The sequence below is a fragment of the Homarus americanus genome, unplaced genomic scaffold, assembly GCF_018991925.1.
Source record: "Homarus americanus isolate GMGI-L3 unplaced genomic scaffold, GMGI_Hamer_2.0 scaffold25827, whole genome shotgun sequence".
Classification (NCBI taxonomy): Eukaryota; Metazoa; Arthropoda; class Malacostraca; order Decapoda; family Nephropidae; genus Homarus; species Homarus americanus.
The window spans coordinates 943,221-963,712 of NW_024738300.1; the positions used below are offsets into that span (position 1 = coordinate 943,221).

Sequence of the window (20,492 nt, forward strand, 5' to 3'; positions counted from 1 at the left end):
TCTTACTCTACACTGTTACACACAGAACGTAAACACCGCCAGTGATCAGTGATGGAAGGTGCTGAGAATATACAGTAGTGCGAGTTACAGACAATAGAAGTTTATATTCCACTTTGAACTTTCTCAGATTAAGGAGTACAAGACTTATGAAGACTTAAAACCAAGAAGAAAATGGGAGACTTTCATTGCAAGAGAACATAGTGACGTCAGCACCAAAATTTGGCGATGTGAGTGTCAGTTGCTAAAACACAGGAAACTTCATATTCGTGATGTTATTATAAGATGATAAGTTAAAATCTCATGAATGATATGACGGAATAATACGTCTCTTCATATTTTTTACATTCAAATTGTATGAACCAAAAATGTGGCCAAGATTAGATTTTTTTAGATTGCCCCCTAGAGGGCTAGTTTATTGGGCACCTCCAACGCCCATCTGGGAAGCATGCTAAGTTCATGCTTACCTTTATGACTCATGCATTAAGGGCATAAAAGCCTGAAGGGTTTTGTCTGCAAAAACATAAAGTGCCAGAACGATGAGTGTGTGGGGGGAAAGTTCCCGGTACATGTCATCTGTTTATGGCAAAGCGTGGCAGGTCCCAAATAATTTCAAGTGCCAGGCCTGTGACTAGGAGGAGGGATATCTGGTCAGGGAGGGAAGAGGTGTTGGTAACGGCTGGGGACCTGTAGGAGGAGGTTAGAGGGCAAGTGAGGATGTAGAGAGAGAAAGTGTGAGAGTCGGGTTGACCACAAAGTTTACAAACAGGGTGGCCAGGCTCACGATTGTCAATGTACTCCTATAGGTACTTGTACCCTTGGCGCGTTGTTTCAGGTTTTGTCCAATGTTCGTCGAATGCTTCTCGTTGTGCAGCGTGTATGCGAGATTTGAGATGATTCAAGGAAAGGGCGAAGGTGGCTTCAATATCTTCTTCTTGTGTCGCTACTTTGGCAAGCCGATCAACAGTGTCACGGGCAGTTATTCCTATATGTGACGGGATCCAAATAAACTTGATACGGATGTCGTCAGTTTGTTCTAGCCCGGCTACGGCGGCTGTGTTGGGCGGCAGGGGAGGAGGGGGAGGGTAATTTGAACCTCGCTAGTGCAGAAGTGCTGTCACTGATTATAAGGAGGTTCCGGCGTTCAGTGCGAGCATAGGTCGCCCCCTCATGAATGCCCGCGAGGATGGCTATGCTTTCGGTGTCAGTGGAGGAGGTCCAGTCGTGGACCGTAATTTTCCTGCGGGCCTGGCGCTCAGGAATCCACACAACTGCCCCAGCGCTGCCCAGCGTGGTAACAGGTTAAATAACTCCACCGACGCGTGACATTCAGAGGTTGTGAGATCACGCAAATAAAGGGAGCGAAACCGTGGAACGTCGATCAGTGCTCTCGTCAACCGCTCACCTCCACCTCGCGTTTCCTGTGCTCTACAGATCACTTACTAACTAACTAACTGTAAGACACACAAACAACTTCTCATACCTGTTGACCCTCACAGTAGGACATGCGAAATGGCGAGTTAAAGTTAAATATTATTAGCTTACTGCAGGGTTGTTTTACGGCAAAATGGTCTAATGCGTGAATGGTCAAGGCCACGATCATTATACAACAGTCGTTTAACAATCAAAATTAACCATAAGCACGACTCACTGTTTATAGCATTAGTATGTGATAAGACTCTTCACCCATTGCTTCAGGATTTTGATAAAGAACAATGTGTTTTTTCCACACAGTAAAATTATGCAGTATCGACGTCCCAACAAGCCTACTGATTTGAGTGAACGGGCCAAGCTAGTGTGTATGTGGGTGGACGGGATGTCTTGTCGAAACATAGCAAAGGAGACTGGCAAAAGCGTTTCAACAGTATGTAGGTGGATAAGACACTGGAAACTAGAGGGCAACATCAACTCAAAACCTCGTATTGGCAGATCATATAAACCTAGTGCCACAGTTCGTTCGGCGTTCCATCCTCCGTTGTCTTGGAAGTATGGGCCTTCTCCTACATACTGTGAGTGTCATTTACAACCTCTTTAAAGACAGTAACTATCTTATTATACGAAGTGGCTTTAGTTGACTAAAGATAATGATGCACACTTTCAAAATGTTTAAGTTTATTTTGATTTAATGTTATAAATTTTTCCCCCACTGGATCTTAATTTGGTTCTTACGGACGAGTAGAAGGAAGTTGTCTGTACATTCAGGGTACACGTAGGCCGTCGAGGATTGAAAAATATCTCTATTCACATTTGCAGCAAATATGTCGACATCGTCACGTATGGTGGCACTGATTGCGTTGCTGATGGTGAGAAAGTGTATCGGTAGTGCTGTGGAAGGTAAGGCCGGCCTCAGTGACCAAACAGACGATTGGTTGACGGGATCCGTGTATCAAAGCGGTGTGGGGGTGGACCACCGAATAAACCAGGTGGGCGAGGTGGTGAGCCAGGTGGTGGAGCAACACCTTGCTGGGTGTCACTTGGTGCTGGTCGATACAACAACACAAAGCCCAGTGTTCTCAACGATGGTCAGGTGAGTAAAATAATTAGAGCTCCACATCATTAACCGAGGATCAATATTTTGCCTTACATGTGTGATGTATTGGAGAGAAAACCAGCTCCTTACAACTAGTCACTGGGCTTTATCCTCGATCACATCAGCTGTTTCATTTTCTTCTCATTTACATGTTTCTTCTCCCTACACGTATTATATGAGCTCTACTTTATTTATGTTCACGTTACCGAAATAATACACCTATAAAATAATGCTACAAATTGTGAAATTTTTCAAAAGACTAAAAACTAAATATATTTTCAGGTTGCAATGTGGGAACCAAAATGGGTACACAATTCTCCTTCTTTCTAATAAAATGTTCTTTCGCGTCCTGGGTTCCACCCCAGTTTACCACTTGTGAATGATATTTAGCTTTACAAACGAAAAAGTAAAAGTGGTCGAGTGCACTTTATGCTAACGTGTCTGATTACATAAGCATAGGTTTAGTTTTGTGTGTACTGGGGGGAATGGAGGAAACGATGCTACATAAAAATTTAACCATCATGGGGTATAATGTTTATGGTTTGCCTGTCCGTCCTTATGTTCTTTTGATTTTTTATTTTATATATAAAACGGATCTTTTTTTTTCCAGCCAGTTGGTAAGAATAAGAGAGAGTGTGATGGTGGTCGAGGCGTGGCGGTTGTTCTTACAGACGCAAGTAGCCACAAAGGAGTCAGTAAATAACTGGAATAATGGAGATCAAGTTCTCAAGGACCAGCTAACCAGGGACAAGCTCCTGCAGGGGTTGTGGGGAGACGCTACACTCACCTGCCGTGCCCTCTTCATACACCTCGACAACAACAACAAAAGCCTCTTTTTCATGTGAATATTGATGAATGATTATGTCGTTTGTTGGATGCAAAGTAGATGAACTTAACTAGGAGAATAATATACTGTACAGTACTTGGTTCTATTAAGCAGACAAAAATATTTTGCGAGTAAGATAGGAAACATCATTCATAAGTAAATAAAGTTTGGAAAGCACTTAGTGCCATTCAGAGGAAAAATTCCATTATATTCCCTGATTTCCCCAGAGCAAGTTATTACACCTGGGGTAGGCAGTTGAGTGACGGTGTTTTGTCATAATTTGGTGTATAAAACACATCCTCACCACAACTTACCTTGACATGTGAACTAATGACGGGATACACTGTAGCTGAGTACCTCACATTTTAAACAGTAGATTGTTTAAAGTCTAAGAACTAAATAAACTGCATAAAAACTAAGCTCATATAATAATTACCTGAAATGAATGATTAATAACTTACAGAATTTTATTGGAAAGAAAAAAGGTGATGTAGATCAATCAAACAGTGAAGTTCACCATCAGAATTTTTTCAGTGTAGTAACCAGTGATAAAAAACGATATAAGAAAAGTAAAGATTGATCATTAAATTAAAGTGGCTACGGACGTGAAAATTAACCCTAAAAGATGTTTCAAAGAGTTATGAAAATAAAGACCGTGAGAAGACGGGGCCAACATATAAGATTTAGGTCATCTTACTGATACCTAAAAACAGGGCAGGCAAAATCCTCATTTAATAATCTAAAAGACATCATTAAAGAGACATTAACATTAATTGGAGAAAGAGGCTGCTGAAAGGTTTTATATGGCAAGGGCTATTGTATGGGACAGATGCGTGTAGAGCGGTTCTCTGATTGATTGATTCACAAAAAAAAGTTAATGTTGACTGAAAAATGGCAGACACAAATTAATGTGGAAAACTTAAAGTTATAATACTAGGGATTGGAAAAGGGGAAATAGATTTCAGTTGAAAACCATAAATATTAAGATATTCGAGTGTGAGGAATATTTTGAGAAAACTATAAGAAAGGACCTCAAACATAGACAACAATTCGTTTTGGGGAAAAAGTACTAATGTTCATATCTAGGAGCGTTAGTAATTAAGTTGAGGGATTTTATTTTAAAACTATTTCTTGCATATGTGAGAAAACAATTGAATTATGCGATTCAGTTTTGGTCACCGTATTAAATAATGACCTAACAAGATGAAAAGATTAATCCGTGGAGTGAGGATGAAGTGTATAAAACGAAGATGGGGTTAAATAAACATTCAAATCAAGAGCAAACTTATCACAATGGTTTTCAATTAATGAGATTTCGATTTAGGATAAAATTAGGTAAATGTTGGTACGGAAATAGAGTTATGAATAAGTGAAGCTCTATCAATCACCATTATTAACACGATGTCTTTACGAAGCTTTAAATATAGGTTGGGTATACAGTACATATGAGTGACAAGGGTTAGTGTAAACATGGCTGCCTTGTATAGACCAAAAGATCTGCTGCAGTTTCCTTCATTCCTTGGTCATTATATATACTTGTACTTCTAACATCTCCCAACTTATCAACTTTACCACATTGTCATCACAATGTATTTAACAGTTGGTCTCACTTTGTGCTTATGTGTGTCGAAACTAAATTAAATCCTGAGGAAAATAGTTTACTAGAGATGACTTCTGTGTAATAATAATAATTAATAATAATAAACGGTTTATTAATAGAGTTGCAGCCGGTGTCTGAAAATATACAGACTTACATTTGATTTAGACATAATGATATAATATGCATTGAATACATTTACAGGGCTGTACAGTACATAAATCAGGAGTTGTTTATTATTTTAACAATAGATGGGATGGTGCTGTTCTTATATCTATCGGTGCGGGCTCTTATGGGCTGAATTTTGTTATAGTGGCGAACTGCGCTAGTTGGGTGGGGGGCTGCAGGTGGCAGGAGGTGGGGATGACGAGGGTGGTGCAGTAGTCCACTGTCAAACCTTTCCAGTGCTTGGTGGTGGAGGTCACTGAGGGATGGCATTTCCAGGGTGGAGAGGGCGTTGATGTAGCCGGAGTATTCTGCGCCGAGCATAATTCTGCAGGCCCTTTTCTGTACCTTCTCTAGCTAACGTTCTTGGGTGGAGTTGAGAGAAGACGACCAGGCTGGTCGTGTGTGTGTGTATGTGTGTGTGTGTGTGTGTGTGTGTGTGTGTGTGTGTGTGTGTGTGTGTGTGTGTGTGTGTGTGTGTGTGTGTGTGTGTGTGTGTGTGTGTGTGTGTGTGTGTGTGTGCGTGTGTGTGTGTGTGTGTGTGTGTGTGTGTGTGTGTGTGCTCGAGTCCTTACCGGAACTTTGAATTTACACATTTTGACGCAGGTTCCTGGAGTGGTGTGAAGTGTGGCGACGACCAGAGATTCCTGTGGTGGTGGTGGGTGAGAGGGAGGGAGTGGAGACCGTCCTCCTTCACCACAGTCTTCGCAACACTATTCACACCCTTTACCTCGCCCTCCATGACCTCCCCCTCCACAGAGGCCAGAGACCATCGCTCAACACGAGATCTGGGAAGAAAAATATCATCAGAGGTAATAAGTTAAGCAAGACACAAAAGCCAGTAATTGAATATGGTTCTGTCTTCCAGTAAGGCATCCCTGGAGTGAGGAGACCACAATACACAAATTTTGTTTTGCCATGACGGCGGTGAGACAAGACGAGAAAGAAACATTCTTCAGCGGTTGCCTGGTTTACACCGAACTTCGCTTCGGCACTCTTGCTTGTCTTGCAGGTTGGCGCAGCTCGCTTACGCGCGCACGGTCAGTTAGAATGGGTTTGAGAACAGAAAGTACGATGTAAAACAATAAATGTAAGTTTTTCATATCCATGTTAATTTGGCATAAACTGCGAGGTGCCTAAATTTGAGGTATGTATCATCAGTGAAGGTGATCGATAAATATTGATATTAAAAAATGTGTTTATATTTTAATAAAGAAAATCCTCATGTGTATCATGTTTTAAGCTGGGCTCTATATATTAATCAATCAGAGTATCCTCTTCATACCAGAGGGTTGGCAGCCACAGTCGTCGTCTCGAAACGTTTTGGGGACCAGGTATTAATTTCATTCACCCACTCTAGTCTCTCCCACCCTCAACTTTGTCCAGTAATCACTAAAAATTAAGTAATTACCTAATGCTCCAGGTTATACATAAGAATAATATTGTAAACAATAAAAATATTTTCTATGATATTCATCTTGATTAAACAATAATTAAGTGATTACTATATATATATAAAATCCTGGAAAAAAATCATTATTTACATATAATATATCTTGCGTGTACAGAAAGTGAGACTGAGCTGGTGTGGATGTACAGACGGTGTTTGTACTGTGACAAAGGTGATGCTCAGCTCCAACCCCTCCACCGGGGGAGCCTGACAGCCGGCCTCCAACGCGGTGTGAACCTCTTCCCAGGTGTGTCAACTACACAATAATGAAATTTTTCACTGGTGGTAATATTTTTTTTCTTTTATGCCATCAAATTTCCTTTTCATCCTCCTGTTCATAGTACAACAATATAAATATACTGTACGTAGATGTCACCATTATGAGATAAGATTACTGAAGTTGAATTAGGACGAAAAATATATCAGTGTTCCCAGCGTATTTGTGGTATGGTAAATCTTATGTAATATAAAGACAACCAAGAGACGTAACACACATGTCTTCACTCCCATAAATTTCCAGAGCAACTAGACAACTTCATGGGCCACACATTCCAGCTGGTGGTGAATCGTTACCTACCCTTCGTAAACATCGAGATGGACAAAGAGCCGGGCACTCCGCTGGCTACCCGAGACTCCCTTAATACCCGTATGCTCCATGTCATCGCCACTAGTCTTAACTTTACGTAAGTTGGACTTATTCCTGACACACTTCCATAGAAAAAATAACATAAAATTAATAACTTAATATGACTTAAAGTCATTATGCTTTGCATGTAGTTATTATTTCAGATTAATGCATAAGTTTAAATAACTTGAATTTAGCGTAGATGAACGTCTCGTTATCATTACTATCCTTAGGCACAGACTCTGCCCACTCATTATCTCTGACACAGTGGTATTCCATCATAAGGTAACCAGATTATACCTAAATTATGTAGGTCAGGAAGGATTATTCTCGGTTTATTTAAGTCAGGTTCGATTAGTTTTTATGTGAAAATATTTACATACTGTATATGTATTATAAGATATTCATGACTGTTAATGTCTCGTAATTTTTTTCCAAAATAAATGCTTAAAAGTTGTCGGTAATGAACATTTATCCCTAATATGTATATATATATATATATATATATATATATATATATATATATATATATATATATATATATATATATATATATATATATATATATATATATATATATATATAAGAACATAAGAAAATAAGAAAATAAGGAGTCTGCAATAGGCCGGTTGGCCTGTGCTGATAACCACAAGGAAACAAGAAAACACGAAGTTCCCAAGCGCTTTCTTGTAATTCACATCTTCAGGGGTGAGTACAGGCTAAGGAGTAATACTTGACAAGGCTAATATATACAGTAGAGAGTGAGATCAAGTCCCTAGGGGACAACAGGTGTCCACAATTTTTCGGTCATAAGGCAGTGACCCAACTAATCTTCTTAATAAAAAAAAATGACCATGCCATCTCCAAGCACAGCAACTGTCCGTACTCAGGTAATTGGGTAAGATGACCCAACCGTCTAACCTGGTTACAAATCTTCCTAATCACAAAATTATCCAGGTTGTACATACCATTACTCAAATTCATGTTGACAGATTCGGTATGTTTAATGAGACTGGATTCTATAATGTTCCTACTAACAATTGAATTACAAGGTAATATTGAGGAGGTATTATCCAGACAATACAAGGCTTATTATCTCTCATATGAATGAACAGAGCATTGGATTCCTGGCCTGTCCTAACACTATATTTATTCTGTTAAATTCTAGTTATAAACATATGTTTTACAGTGCATGAGTTTTTAAATGTCACACTAACATTCCAGGTTTTCAGTTGTATAGGAATTTGAGAGAAATTTTTGTTAAATAAGAAAATAAGGAGTCTGCAATAGGCCGGTTGGCCTGTGCATGGCAGCTCCTGTCGAGAGTTATTACCACTCTCTATCATCCATGAATCTATCTAGCCTCCTTTTGAAACTTTCCAGCATTCCAGCACTTACTACAAAGTTGCTAAGCTTGTTCCACTCGTCCACCACCCTATTTGTAAACCAGTTCCTACCTATCTCCCTCCTAAACCTAAACTTATCCAGCTTAAATCCGTTGCTACGAGTCCTATCCTGCTCGGATATTATAAGAACTTTATTTATATCCCCTTCATTGATTCCTTTCACCCACTTAAATACTTCTATCATATTTCCCCGCATTCTTCGTTTTCTAGGGAATGCAAGTTTAGTTTCTTTAACCTATCCTGATATGGAAGGCTTCTAAGTCCCGGAATCATTTTCGTCCTTCTTCGCTGCACCGACTCCAGTGAATTGATATCCATTCTATAATAAGGGCACCAGAACTGAACCGCATAATCGAGGTGCAGCCTGACTAGCGCAAGACATAGTTGCAATAAGACCTCTGCACTCTTATTACTTACACTTCTAGATATAAAACCCAATACTCTGTTTGCCTTATTTCGAACATTAGCGCACTGTTCTCTACGCCATAGGTCCTGGCTTACAAGTCGACTTCTCTAGGTTGATGTTGCCAAGGCTGTAGACATTGACAGTATTTGTTCTTCCAATATTAAGTACACTGCACTTGCTGGTGTTGAAATTCATTTGCCATTTATCTGACCATTCCTGCAGTTTATTTAAATCCTCGTGTAGTGCATTTGCATCCTGCCCTGAATTAATCTGCCGCCCTATTTTGGTGTCATCCGCAAACTTGCTTATGTCACTGCTGATCCCAGTATCTAGATCGTTTATGTAGAATATGAACAAGAGTGGGCCTAGTACTGACCCCTGGGGAACCCCACTGGTTACACAGCCCCACTCAGATTTATCACCATCTACGCTGACTCTGCGTTTTATCGGTGAGCCATGATTTTATCCAATTTAAAACTTTCTCCTCGATACCATGAGCCTTAACTTTTTCTCAGAAGCCTCTGATGCCTTACTCTATCAAATGCTTTGCTAAAGTCTAAGTAAATAACATCGTAATTTTCGTCATTATCTACTACCTCGAATACTTTCCTATAAAACGTCAGTAGATTTGTGAGACAAGATTTTCCCTATGTAAACCCATGTTGAGTGTCGTAGATTAATTTGCTTTTCTCTAACTTTTCCCACTAATAACGTCAAACTGATCGGCCGGTAAATTGACACTGATGCTCTGTCTCCCTTTTTGAATATGGGTAATATATTTGCCTGTTTCCACAAGTCTGGCACAACTCCCGTGTCTAATGATTTTGTAAATAAATTTACGAGGGGTCCGCGAATCTGTTTCCTACATTCTTTCAAGACTAGAGGGAAAATTTCATCCAGCCCTAGGGATTTTATCTTCTTTAATTTATTTATCCTCTTTAGAACTTCCTCTTTTTAGATAGTGATATTCTTTAATTTCTCTTCTTCCTTTCCCCTAAATGTCAGTTCCACCTCTGGAATTTCCTCGTGAATTTCTTCTGTGAAAACTGATAAAAAGTAGTTGTTCAATGCTTTGTTTATTTCTCACTGTCATCGATCACTCCCCCCACCCCCCACCCCCGATTCTAAAGGCCCAACTTTGTCCTTGACCGTTGTTCTATATACCTGGAAAAATCCCTTGGGATTCGCCTGGGATTCTCTTGCTATCCTGATTTCATAGTCTCTCTTTGCTTTCCTTACATTTTTCTTAACATTCCAAGATAGTTCATTATACCTATTTCTGAACTGCTCCTCCCCTCCCTTTAATTTCTTATATATTCCTTTCTTTATTCCTATGTCATGTTTAAGTTTCCTGGTCATCCACCTTGGCTCATTCGAATTTGACCTAATTTTTCTGTACGGAATATTTTGTTCTTGTGCTTTACGTAGTACACGAGTGAATATATTATAGTCACGATCAATTGTTGGGTCAGATGTGACCTCACCCGTTCCTACCAGGGACTGACCTGACTGTTCCCAGGTGACCTCACCTAGGTACATTCTTAACCCCTGATAATCCGCTAATGGAAAGTTTGGGACTCTGACCATATTGTCAATGTTTTTCGTTTCCTAATTTAGGGTGAACCTGATTTCTCTGTGATCACTGTTATCTAGTTCCTCCCCCTACTGTGATATCTCTGATAATATTTTCTTTATCTGTTAATACTAGGTCTAATATATTGTCACCTCTAGTAGGTTCTGTAATTAGTTGTTTCAAAAAATTGTCCTGTACAGCGTCTAGGAAGTCTTCAAATTCATAGTCGCCTACAATGTTGTCCAAGTCAATATTTCTGAAGTTGAAATCCCCCATAATGCACAAGTTGTTGTATTTTGTTGCCCTACTCATTTCCTTCCATATGGGCTGAGCTGCTTCTTTCCCAAGACTTGGGGGCCTGTAAATCACTCCCATAATTATTTTTTCTCTTCCTTCCATAATTTCTACCCACACAGACTCGGTTCCTATTTCACCCTTTATTGGATTATTATAACTAAATTTTAATGTGTCCCTGACGAAGAGTGCGACCCCTCCCCCCTTCCTACCTTCCCTGTCCTTGTGAAAAAGGTTGTACCCTTCTATGTGGTAGTCTGAAAAAAAAATTTGCTCGCTAGATTCATACATGCATAGAACTAGACTTTCTTATATATATATATATATATATATATATATATATATATATATATATATATATATATATATATATATATATATATATATATATATATATATATATATATATATATATATATATACATATATTGCATGACCCATTAAGGTACATCTTGCGTCAGCCCCTGGATAAGAAGTGGGGGACTCCAGCAGACGACGGCAACTGGACAGGGATCGTGGGCGACTTGCAGCACCAAAAAGCGGACTTCTCCCTGGATGTGACGCTCTCAGAGTCAAGAAGCACCGTCATGGACTACTCCAGGGTCTACCAAAATGATCCTTATGTTATTTTGTCGCCTAAGCCCTCATCTCTACCGCGGCACCTGTCTCTCACCAGACCTTTTGAAGGTAATAATATATTCTTTCCATCGTTAGTTGGTCCTGGAGTTGATTACTATCATGTCTGATAGTTAACTGTTGTACCTCACTGTGATATAAGAAGTCTTGTGACCTGCAGTGGTGATGTAACATTGAGTTTAACATTCGTACATGAGAAAATAAGGAGTCTGCAATAGGCTGTTGGCCTGTGCATGGCAGCTCCTGTCGAGAGTTACTACCACTCTATCATCCATGAATCTATCTAGCCTCCTTTTAAAACTTTCCTGCGTTCCAGCATTTACTACAAAGTTGCTAAGCTTATTCCACTCGCCTACCACCCTATTTGTGAACCAGTTCCTTCCTATCTCCCTCCTAAACCTAAACTTATCCAACTTAAAACCGTTGTTACGAGTCCTATCGTGTGATTATGAAATAGTTATTATAAATGACTGATGATAGGACACCAATTTTTGCCTTGAAGTAAATGTAAATTGTTGCAAAACTGCTTTGAACACATTATCACCAGTAGTCTTTAATGGGAGGGTCGCATTAATCTATACGGTAGCCTGGTCTAGAAACAACATATCTGAAGATGTTTATAATTTTGTCACCCAAATTGGTTACAAGCGAGGTGGAACGTCCTCAAAACTCTGCAGGAGTCAGTCGACTTTTTGGGGTTTCTCAGTAATTAAAATGTTTCTTTTCTCCCCCAAATGGTCGATTGATTATTTTTTAAATAACGAATTTATGTTAACAGATCTGGAGGAAATTAGAATCTTATGAAATTGATCAAACGTGCAGTAATAGGGTGTGTCATACGGAGGCGAATTTTTTTTTTTTGAGTTTGAAAAATCGGCCCATGGTATTAATGATGTAGTTCTATGTGCAGAATCATGTGATATCTTCAGATTTGAAAAGTTTTTATTTTTTGCTAGGTAAATTTTAACTTGAAATCTTATGAAAATTCAGTATTCCCACCCTTTTACCAACACCACTAAATAGCTTATTTAAAGTAAAGTAAATGTATCAGGTTAATTTATTAGGATGAAAATGATCCAGAATAGTGAAAGGAATGATCTTGACACATTTATTAAATTTAATATTCCTTTAGAAAACAAAATCATCAAATACAAAAATCGGTTTTACTACTACGACCCGGTGTTGCTGCACACCATAGAGAACATGTCTTTCTTGTTTCTGTTTCTACTCATCACCTCCTTGCTGACCACCTGAGCTCGGATGTAGCCTTCCCTCCTCTCCTGGCTGTACACGTGTCTGCTGGCCTCGCTCACTTGCTGTACACAACGCTCTATACTCTGGGTGTGCGAGGGCCAGGCAGGGACATGCATGGGGTTGTCCAGGAAAGCTCTGACTTGAACATTGGTGAGGCTGCAGGTAGGGGGGCTCACTGCCAGCCTGGATGTTATCCAGATCTATGAGATCAGTGAGGGTCTTGGCACCTAGATTGACTTCAGGAGTCTTCCTGACCCTGAAGGAATCGTCACCAACTGATTCGTCATGCCCAGATCCTCTCATAAGTCTCATATCCAAGATCTTTTTGACTGCCACTCTTCTCTCCTCCTCATCCTTACTGCAGAGCATTGTCTGCAGAACTGCCTCGGGATGAGCATACCAGGAAGATCTCCTCACAGTCTACTCCACAATCTGAACAACCTTCCTTGGCTGACTCCTCAGGAGCTCAAGCTGGAAGAGAACATGCCTCGGACCTTCGGAGAACGATGACTTGACCTTGGTGTTGAACCAATTTGGCAAGTAGACACTCACGATGAATTGGACAATAAGTCGCAGGTTGTGAAGCTGGTTCCCTTTCAGTTTATGATGAGCGACCCAAATTCTGCAGAACCTGAGAGCCGTTGTGAGCCACCTAGAATGTGAGACTGGACCTATCTGCAGGTAAGCAAGTCTATCAGGCATGACCCCAGTTTTGATGGCACTGCAAATCATGTAACCATAGTACTGGTCAGTACTCACGTCGTCAATGACAGTATGTGCAAGCTCAACGAGTGGAGGGCCAACTGTGATTTTTTCAAAGCTCGGATTTATTTCTAACTCAGTGGCAGAGTCCAGCATCTTTCCAAGAGGACCAGACCATCTGTTGTTTGAAAGAGTCTTGCCATCCAGCTCCTGGATCAGATGTCTGAGTGGCAACTCGTTGGTGTGGAGGTCACAAACAATCCAGACCAGCTTCCGCTCTATCCACTGTATGACCCCCCCTTGCCACCCCGTGTTCGTTGGTGCTGTCCCCTCCAATGGCCTGCAGGGTCTGGTCTACGTTCCTCTCTCTGAGCCAGTTCACAATGTTATCTGCCACTATCTCAGCTGGTTCCTGATGTCATCTTTCTCTGGAGTGAAATGCCACAAATACTTCCCTCCTGGTTCACTGCAGCAGGAGTAGTGTTCCTCCTTCACCATGGCAGGGAACAACTTGTCAGAATCTCCAACTTTCATGAACACTTTAGTGTCATCCCTTCTCCCATCAAAGAACAAACAATTGATTCCATTTTCTCTTATCCCCTTATCAAACTCCTCTTCTAGGTTACTGACAAGTTTCTCCTGAGCTCTCCATACTTTGTTATGATCTATCACCAGGTGAACATCATCAGGTGTTATCAAACCACCGTCAATCCAGGCAGCTGTTGCTATCTCTGCAGTTTCTCTGAGACCAGTGTGGTGTCGCATGCTGGCCAGAGCTATGCTCGATATCTTTCCTATTTCGAATCTTATGCCTGGAAGGTTTGGGATCATTATTTTCTGGGTTAGGGACAAAGTCACCATTCTCCTGGTCAGCACTCGGATCAGCCATGGGGAAGTCATTAAACTCTGAATCAGCTTGACTCCAATCATTGGCCTTTTTACCTCACCCTGGGCCTTCTCAAGTCTCTTTTCCTCGGCAACTCTTCTCCTCTTCTGTCTCTCTGTGGCAGCCTCCTGTCTCTTGGACTCCGGAATATCTTGGCTAGAAATCATGAGAGCCCCTATACTGCCAGTCTTCTCTCTCTGTGCTTTGACAAATGCCAGTTCGATCACAGGAATCTTCAGTTCACGCTTGCAAATACAGGAGATGTGGGCCTCGGATTTACAGTCACGATCGCATCCAAACTCAGGACAGAGAACAATTGGGCACTTGCAAGTAATTGTGTCAAATAACTGGTCCAGTTGCTTGGCAAAGCTGTCCTTAACTGCAAGTTTTCCTCTCCCAAGAGAGATATCTCTTGCCTTTTCCTAACTGGCTAGCAGTCTCTCACTAATCTTCTTCTGACTTGTTATGACTGGAGGCTTGAACTGAGCATTAGCCAGAGTGTACTGTGCCAAGACAGCTTTGGTCATATCACTGGAAATGTCTTTGTTTGTGTAAGTTCTTTGGTTCTTTTCACTGATTTGCCTGATTAAAACACCGTATCTCAAAGCATCTCTCAATGTAGGCAACTCCGACTTCAGGAGCTCTCTCCCAGACCCAAAATAGTGACTGAGATGGCTGGATTTTTGGTTCCTCGTCCTGACACAAGCAGCCATCGTAAATAATATCAACTTATAAATGCATCAGAATCTGAAACAGTTATTTGGGTTGTTAAAGAATGAAGTCAGAAAGCAATGTTCACTATTTAATTGAAATGCACTAATGCAGCTGTACGTTAGATTTTCGATAAATTTCACGCTAAAATTTACCTAGCAAAAGGTTGCAAAATATTGAAACTGAAATTATTTTCTGTTTATATACACTAAAATCTACCAAAAAAGCGATGGGCCATTAGTTTTAGCTGATCTTCCCTCCTATGACACACCCTAGTGCAGTAACCTAACGATTTGGTGTGTGTGTGTGTGTACAGTATTTCCTCTGTCTAAACCAAAAAATATTATGAAATTTTAGATAATGATGTACATAGATATAGAGATAGATAGATAGATAGATAGATAGATAGATAGAGAGACAGACAGACAGACAGATAGATAGATAGATAGATAGATAGATATTTGTTCAGTAATATCGGCATAAGATTTGCATTGATTTAGCATTGCATATAGGCATTATTGGTATCCAATAAACATAAACACTGCAAGTATGCACCGTATAGTAACATAGATGATAATGTGCGACTCGACCAAGGAAAACAACAAAGTCATCACAGCCATTTTAGCAGGAGGGATCTTGTCTTAGACGAGGGCTAATGAGTGACAATAAATCCACAAAAATAGTCACATAAGTTTGTGGATCTACAGTATATCACAAATACGACATTCCACCTAGAATATCCAAATTGATGACCCATTTGTAAAATATAACATTTAGTTTCTTATAGCTTAATCGGCTATGCATGTTGGACCTCTGCTGTCTAGACGAAAGCGTATTTTACTTGCCTTAATGTTTTACCAGTTCATGTCCCAAATCCTTTCAAAGCTTGTTGTAAGATAATCTGAGCATAGTCCTCTGAGAATCTTAAGAACATAGTTATATATCAACTTTGTCAGACTACCTACCATACTTTATATGTCCAATGTTACCAATACAATCTCTAGCGTTCAATTTCCTAAATAAAGCTCATCATCTTGATATGAATAATTTGTGCAATTACAGCTCTTATTTTTTCTGTGAAGGTAGAATAAGTGTACGCAAGGAAACATTATTTTCTCCTCAGACGTCATTGAATAGAATCGCCATATTCCACAGGGGAGGTCTGGATGTCTTTCTTAGTGTGTACATCATTTATGGGCCTCATCCTGTGGCTGCTGCAGAAGGCGTGGTCGTGGGCGTCAGGTGAGCTCGGTGTCAGCCTGGTGCCCACAGTCTTCCATACCTGGGGGATTATGCTGTTAGCGCCTATCCCTACACTGCCTACTAACAGCACTGGCCGGGTAGGAACTATGTTATATGCTAATGACCATAAAATAAGATTTATAATAATTTGTTTGATAAAAAAAGAATTGGTAACAGGAGATGCTTAGATATCTGAAGAAATAACACGGCCAAGGAGGACAGGCATAGGATGGTGTTATAAAATTATTTAATAAATCAGCCCTATTTCTTTATTTCATACACATATCAATTCTAAATAAAATAATTATTTAAACCTTTCATGAATTTTCTTGGCATGAAAATACGTAATTTATATTTGTCTAGACCACCTATGGGTGTATTTAAAAGTCCTCCTCTGGAGTTATCCATTAAGTGTTATTTCAACTAACAAAATAAAACATTAGGTAGATTTATCGACAGAGAGTTATTGCGGTAAAGTGATGGATCATTATTGTGTGAGTGATGTTTATAGTGTGTGGTAAATCCTGGTACAGGTGTTGATAGGGTGGTGGCTCCTGGTGTGTGTGATCGTCACCACAGGCTACCGCTCCTCCCTCATCGCCCACCTCTCCGTCCAGGGCAAGTACCCGCCCATTAACAGCTTCCAGGATCTCCTAGACCGAGATGGCTGGTCTTGGGGTTCTTATGAATTTGCAGGAACTAATTTCCTCTACTTCAACGGAAGTACTGACCCTGATGTTCTAGAATTATATAAAAAAATGGAGGTTAGTGAACACGAAGTACCTTACGTTGATGCTGTCACATACATTTATATGAAAATATGAGTTTAAGTTCTTTCCTTCCAAGTACACACACAAACACACACACACACACACACACACACACACACACACACATACACACGTCCCATCTATCAATACGGATCTGTGCACCATCTCCCACACAATACTATGTAAAGCACAGGAACAAAATATACACTACAGAAAAATTAGGTCAAATAAGAATGAGCCAAGGTGGATGACCAAAATCTTAAACATGACATAGAAATAAAGAAAGGAATTTATAAGAAATTAAAGGGAGGGAATGAGTATATCAGTGATAGGTATGTCTTCTTATACCTATCCCTGAGATGCTCCTCCCCTCCCTTTAATTTCTTATAAATTCCTTTCTTTTTTCCTGTCATGCTTAAGGTTTTTGGTCATCCACCTTGGATCATTCATATATGACCTAATTTTTTTGTATGGTATATTTTGTTCCTGTGCTTTACATAGTATACTAGTAAATTTAATATAGTCGTCATCAACTCGATTTACTTATGTCGAACAGAGAAAATCTCATTACTAATGTCGAGGTAGGGAACGAACTTGCAAACAGCGGTCACACAGAAATTAGATTCCAATTAGAATTTCAGGACAGCCGTAAGTAAAATTCCACTAAAGTCCCAGATTTCAAAAGGGCTAACTTTGATAGTTTGAAGAGGCAGCTGAAAGAGGGGTATACCATTTGGGGGTGAACTACATGACCTCACATGAGGTGACCTCACTCAATGTACCCACAGACGGCGACCTCACCATACCCTGAGACCTGAAGGTTGAGATTGACCTGATAACGAGAACTGAGGTTGCCAGTTCCTCGGCAATTTAAATAATGAATTACTTAATGCACAAAGGCAGAACATACCATACAGAAAACTCAGATCAAACAACAATGACCCTAACTGGATAAATAATTATTTAAATAACATTATTGGACAAAGGAAGGCTATAGGTAGGAAAATAAATCATGAAGTTTACCTCTGAGATTACTATAAGGTATTGGCCGGTAGGGTTAAGACCGAGATAAGAAAAGCCAAGAGAAATAATGAGCTGAAGATAGCAAGGGAGGCGAAGTTAAACCCCAAGGAATTCTATAAAATGTGTCAAACTAAAACACGAAAAGATTAACATAAGAACATAAGAATGGAGGAAACTGCAGCGGGCCTATTGGCCCATACTGGGCAGTCCCATTTACACCCAACCCCTATTGCTCATATAAGCATCCAACCTATGTTTGAAGCTATTCAGCATATTCGAGTTAATGATGATATTTGGTAACTTGTTCCATTCATCCACTACTCTGTTTCCAAACCAGTGTTTACCTATTTCACGCCTAAATCTAAATTTGTCCAATTTAAAATCATTGTTACGAGTTCGCTCCTGGTTGGATAGTTTGAGTACCTTTGCAATGTCCCCTTTGTTTAGCCCTGACTTCCACTTATACACCTCTATCAGGTCGCCCCTTGTTCTACGTCTCTCGAGGGAGGGCAAATTAAGATGTTTTAACCTGTCTCTATACTCAAGGTTCCTAATGCCCGGGATTAGTCTTGTCATTCTCCTCTGAATTCTTTCCAATGATTCTATATCCATTCTGTAATACGGTGACCAGAACTGAACTGCGTAATCCAGGTGAGGTCTCACTAGAGCAAGATACAGTTTTAGGATGACCTCACTAGTCTTGTAACTAACACTCCTTTGTATGAACCCAAGTACTTTCTTAGCCTTGTTACGAGCAAAAACACATTGTTTACTTGGCTTAAGGTTCCTACTTATCATTACTCCTAAATCTCTCTCGCAGTCTGATTTCTCTATGGCATCGTTGTTCATTTGGTATCTGGTTTCCCTGTTTACATCTCCTATACTGAGTACTTTACATTTGTCCACGTTGAATTTCATCTGCCATTTTTCAGACCATTCGAAAAATTTGTTTAGATCTTCCTGTAGTTTTGCTGAGTTCTCGTCAGATTTAATAACACGTCCTATTTTAGTGTCATCAGCAAATTTACTTATGTTGCTGTCTATGCCGATATCTATGTCGTTTATGTATATAATAAATAATAATGGTCCAAGTAATGAGCCTTGGGGAACTCCACTTGTGACGTTGCTCCAATGGGACTTAGTGCCGTTAATGCTCACTGTTTCCTGTCCTGTAACCACGCCCTAATCCATTTAAGGATGTTACCTTTGATGCCATGAGCTTCTACCTTTCTAATTAGTCTTTCGTGGGGGACTCTGTCGAAGGCTTTGCTAAAGTCGAGATATACCACATCATAATTGTGCCCCTCGTCCACCGATTCGAAAACTGATGAAAAGAATGTTAATAGATTAGTTAGACAAGAACGTCCGCTTGTGAAGCCATGCTGGGAATCATTGATCAGTCTGTGCTTCTCCAGGTGATTTCGAATAGAGTTTGAAATGATTGCTTCCAGTAATTTGCCTACTATTGATGTTAGACTGATTGGGCAGTAGTTAGAGGATAGTGATCTAGCCCCCTTCTTGAAAATCGGTATTACATTCGCTATCCTCCAGGATTCTGGTACTACACCTGTTTTTAAGGACATGTTAAACAACTTTGCTAAGGGCATACTAAGCTCTTCCTTACATTCCTTTAATACTCTGGCAAATATCTCATCGGGACCAGGTGACTTCTTAGGCTTTAGTTTGTCTATTTGCTTACTAACATCGTTACTCATGGCATTAAAGGTGATATTCTAAAATGGATTAAGGCGTGGTTACAGGACAGGAAACAGCTAGTGAGCATTAACGGCACTAAATCCCATTGGAGCAACGTCACTAGTGGAGTTCTGCAAGGCTCAGTACTTGGACCATTATTATTTATTATGTACATAAACGACGTAGATATCGGCGTAGAGAGCAACATAAGTAAATTTGCTGATGACACTAAAATAGGACGTGTAATTTAATCTGACGAGTACTCCGCAAAATTACAGGAAGATCGAAACAAATTATTTTAATGGTCTGAAAAATGGCAGATGAAATTCAATGTGGACAAATGTAAAGTACTCAGTATAGGAGATGTAAACAGGGAAACCAGATACCAGATGAACAATGATGTTATTGAGAAATCCGACTGCGAGAGAGATTTAGGAGTAATGATAAGTAGGAATCTTAATCCAAGTAAACAATGTGGATTTGCTCGAAACAAAGCTAATAAAGTACTTGGGTTCATACAAAGGAGTGTTAGTTACAAGACTAGCGAGGTCATCTTAAATCTATATATTGAGCTTGTGAGACCTCATTTGGATTACGCAGTTCAATTCTGGTCACCGTATTACAGAATGGATATAGAATCCTTGGAAAGAATTCACAGGAGAATGGCAAGACTAATCCCTGGCATTAGGAACCTTAAGTGCAGA

At 39.9% G+C, this 20,492-nt stretch overlaps 1 protein-coding gene across 1 annotated transcript; it reads left to right on the forward strand.

The window, feature by feature from the left end:
• The first annotated feature begins 1,344 nt into the window (after positions 1-1,344).
• On the forward strand, positions 1,345-17,888 carry LOC121873904. The gene is made up of 11 exons (XM_042377783.1): positions 1,345-1,453; positions 1,732-2,006; positions 2,251-2,524; positions 3,138-3,368; positions 5,722-5,927; positions 6,684-6,812; positions 7,086-7,248; positions 11,315-11,556; positions 16,214-16,398; positions 16,834-17,064; positions 17,859-17,888. Exons 2-11 carry the CDS (start codon positions 1,739-1,741, stop codon positions 17,886-17,888), a joined length of 1,959 nt encoding a protein of 652 aa, XP_042233717.1. The 5' UTR covers positions 1,345-1,453; positions 1,732-1,738.
• The last annotated feature ends 2,604 nt before the right edge of the window (positions 17,889-20,492 follow it).

Excerpts from the sequence above, each read along its gene's own strand:
- LOC121873904 (XM_042377783.1), top strand. The coding sequence starts at position 1,739 with ATGCAGTATCGACGTCCCAACAAGCCTACTGATTTGAGTGAACGGGCC. Across the intron at positions 3,369-5,721 it reads AACAAAAGCCTCTTTTTCAT|GTTCCTGGAGTGGTGTGAAG; the intron begins GTGAATATTGAT and ends ATTTTGACGCAG. Across the intron at positions 16,399-16,833 it reads CTACTAACAGCACTGGCCGG|GTGTTGATAGGGTGGTGGCT; the intron begins GTAGGAACTATG and ends ATCCTGGTACAG.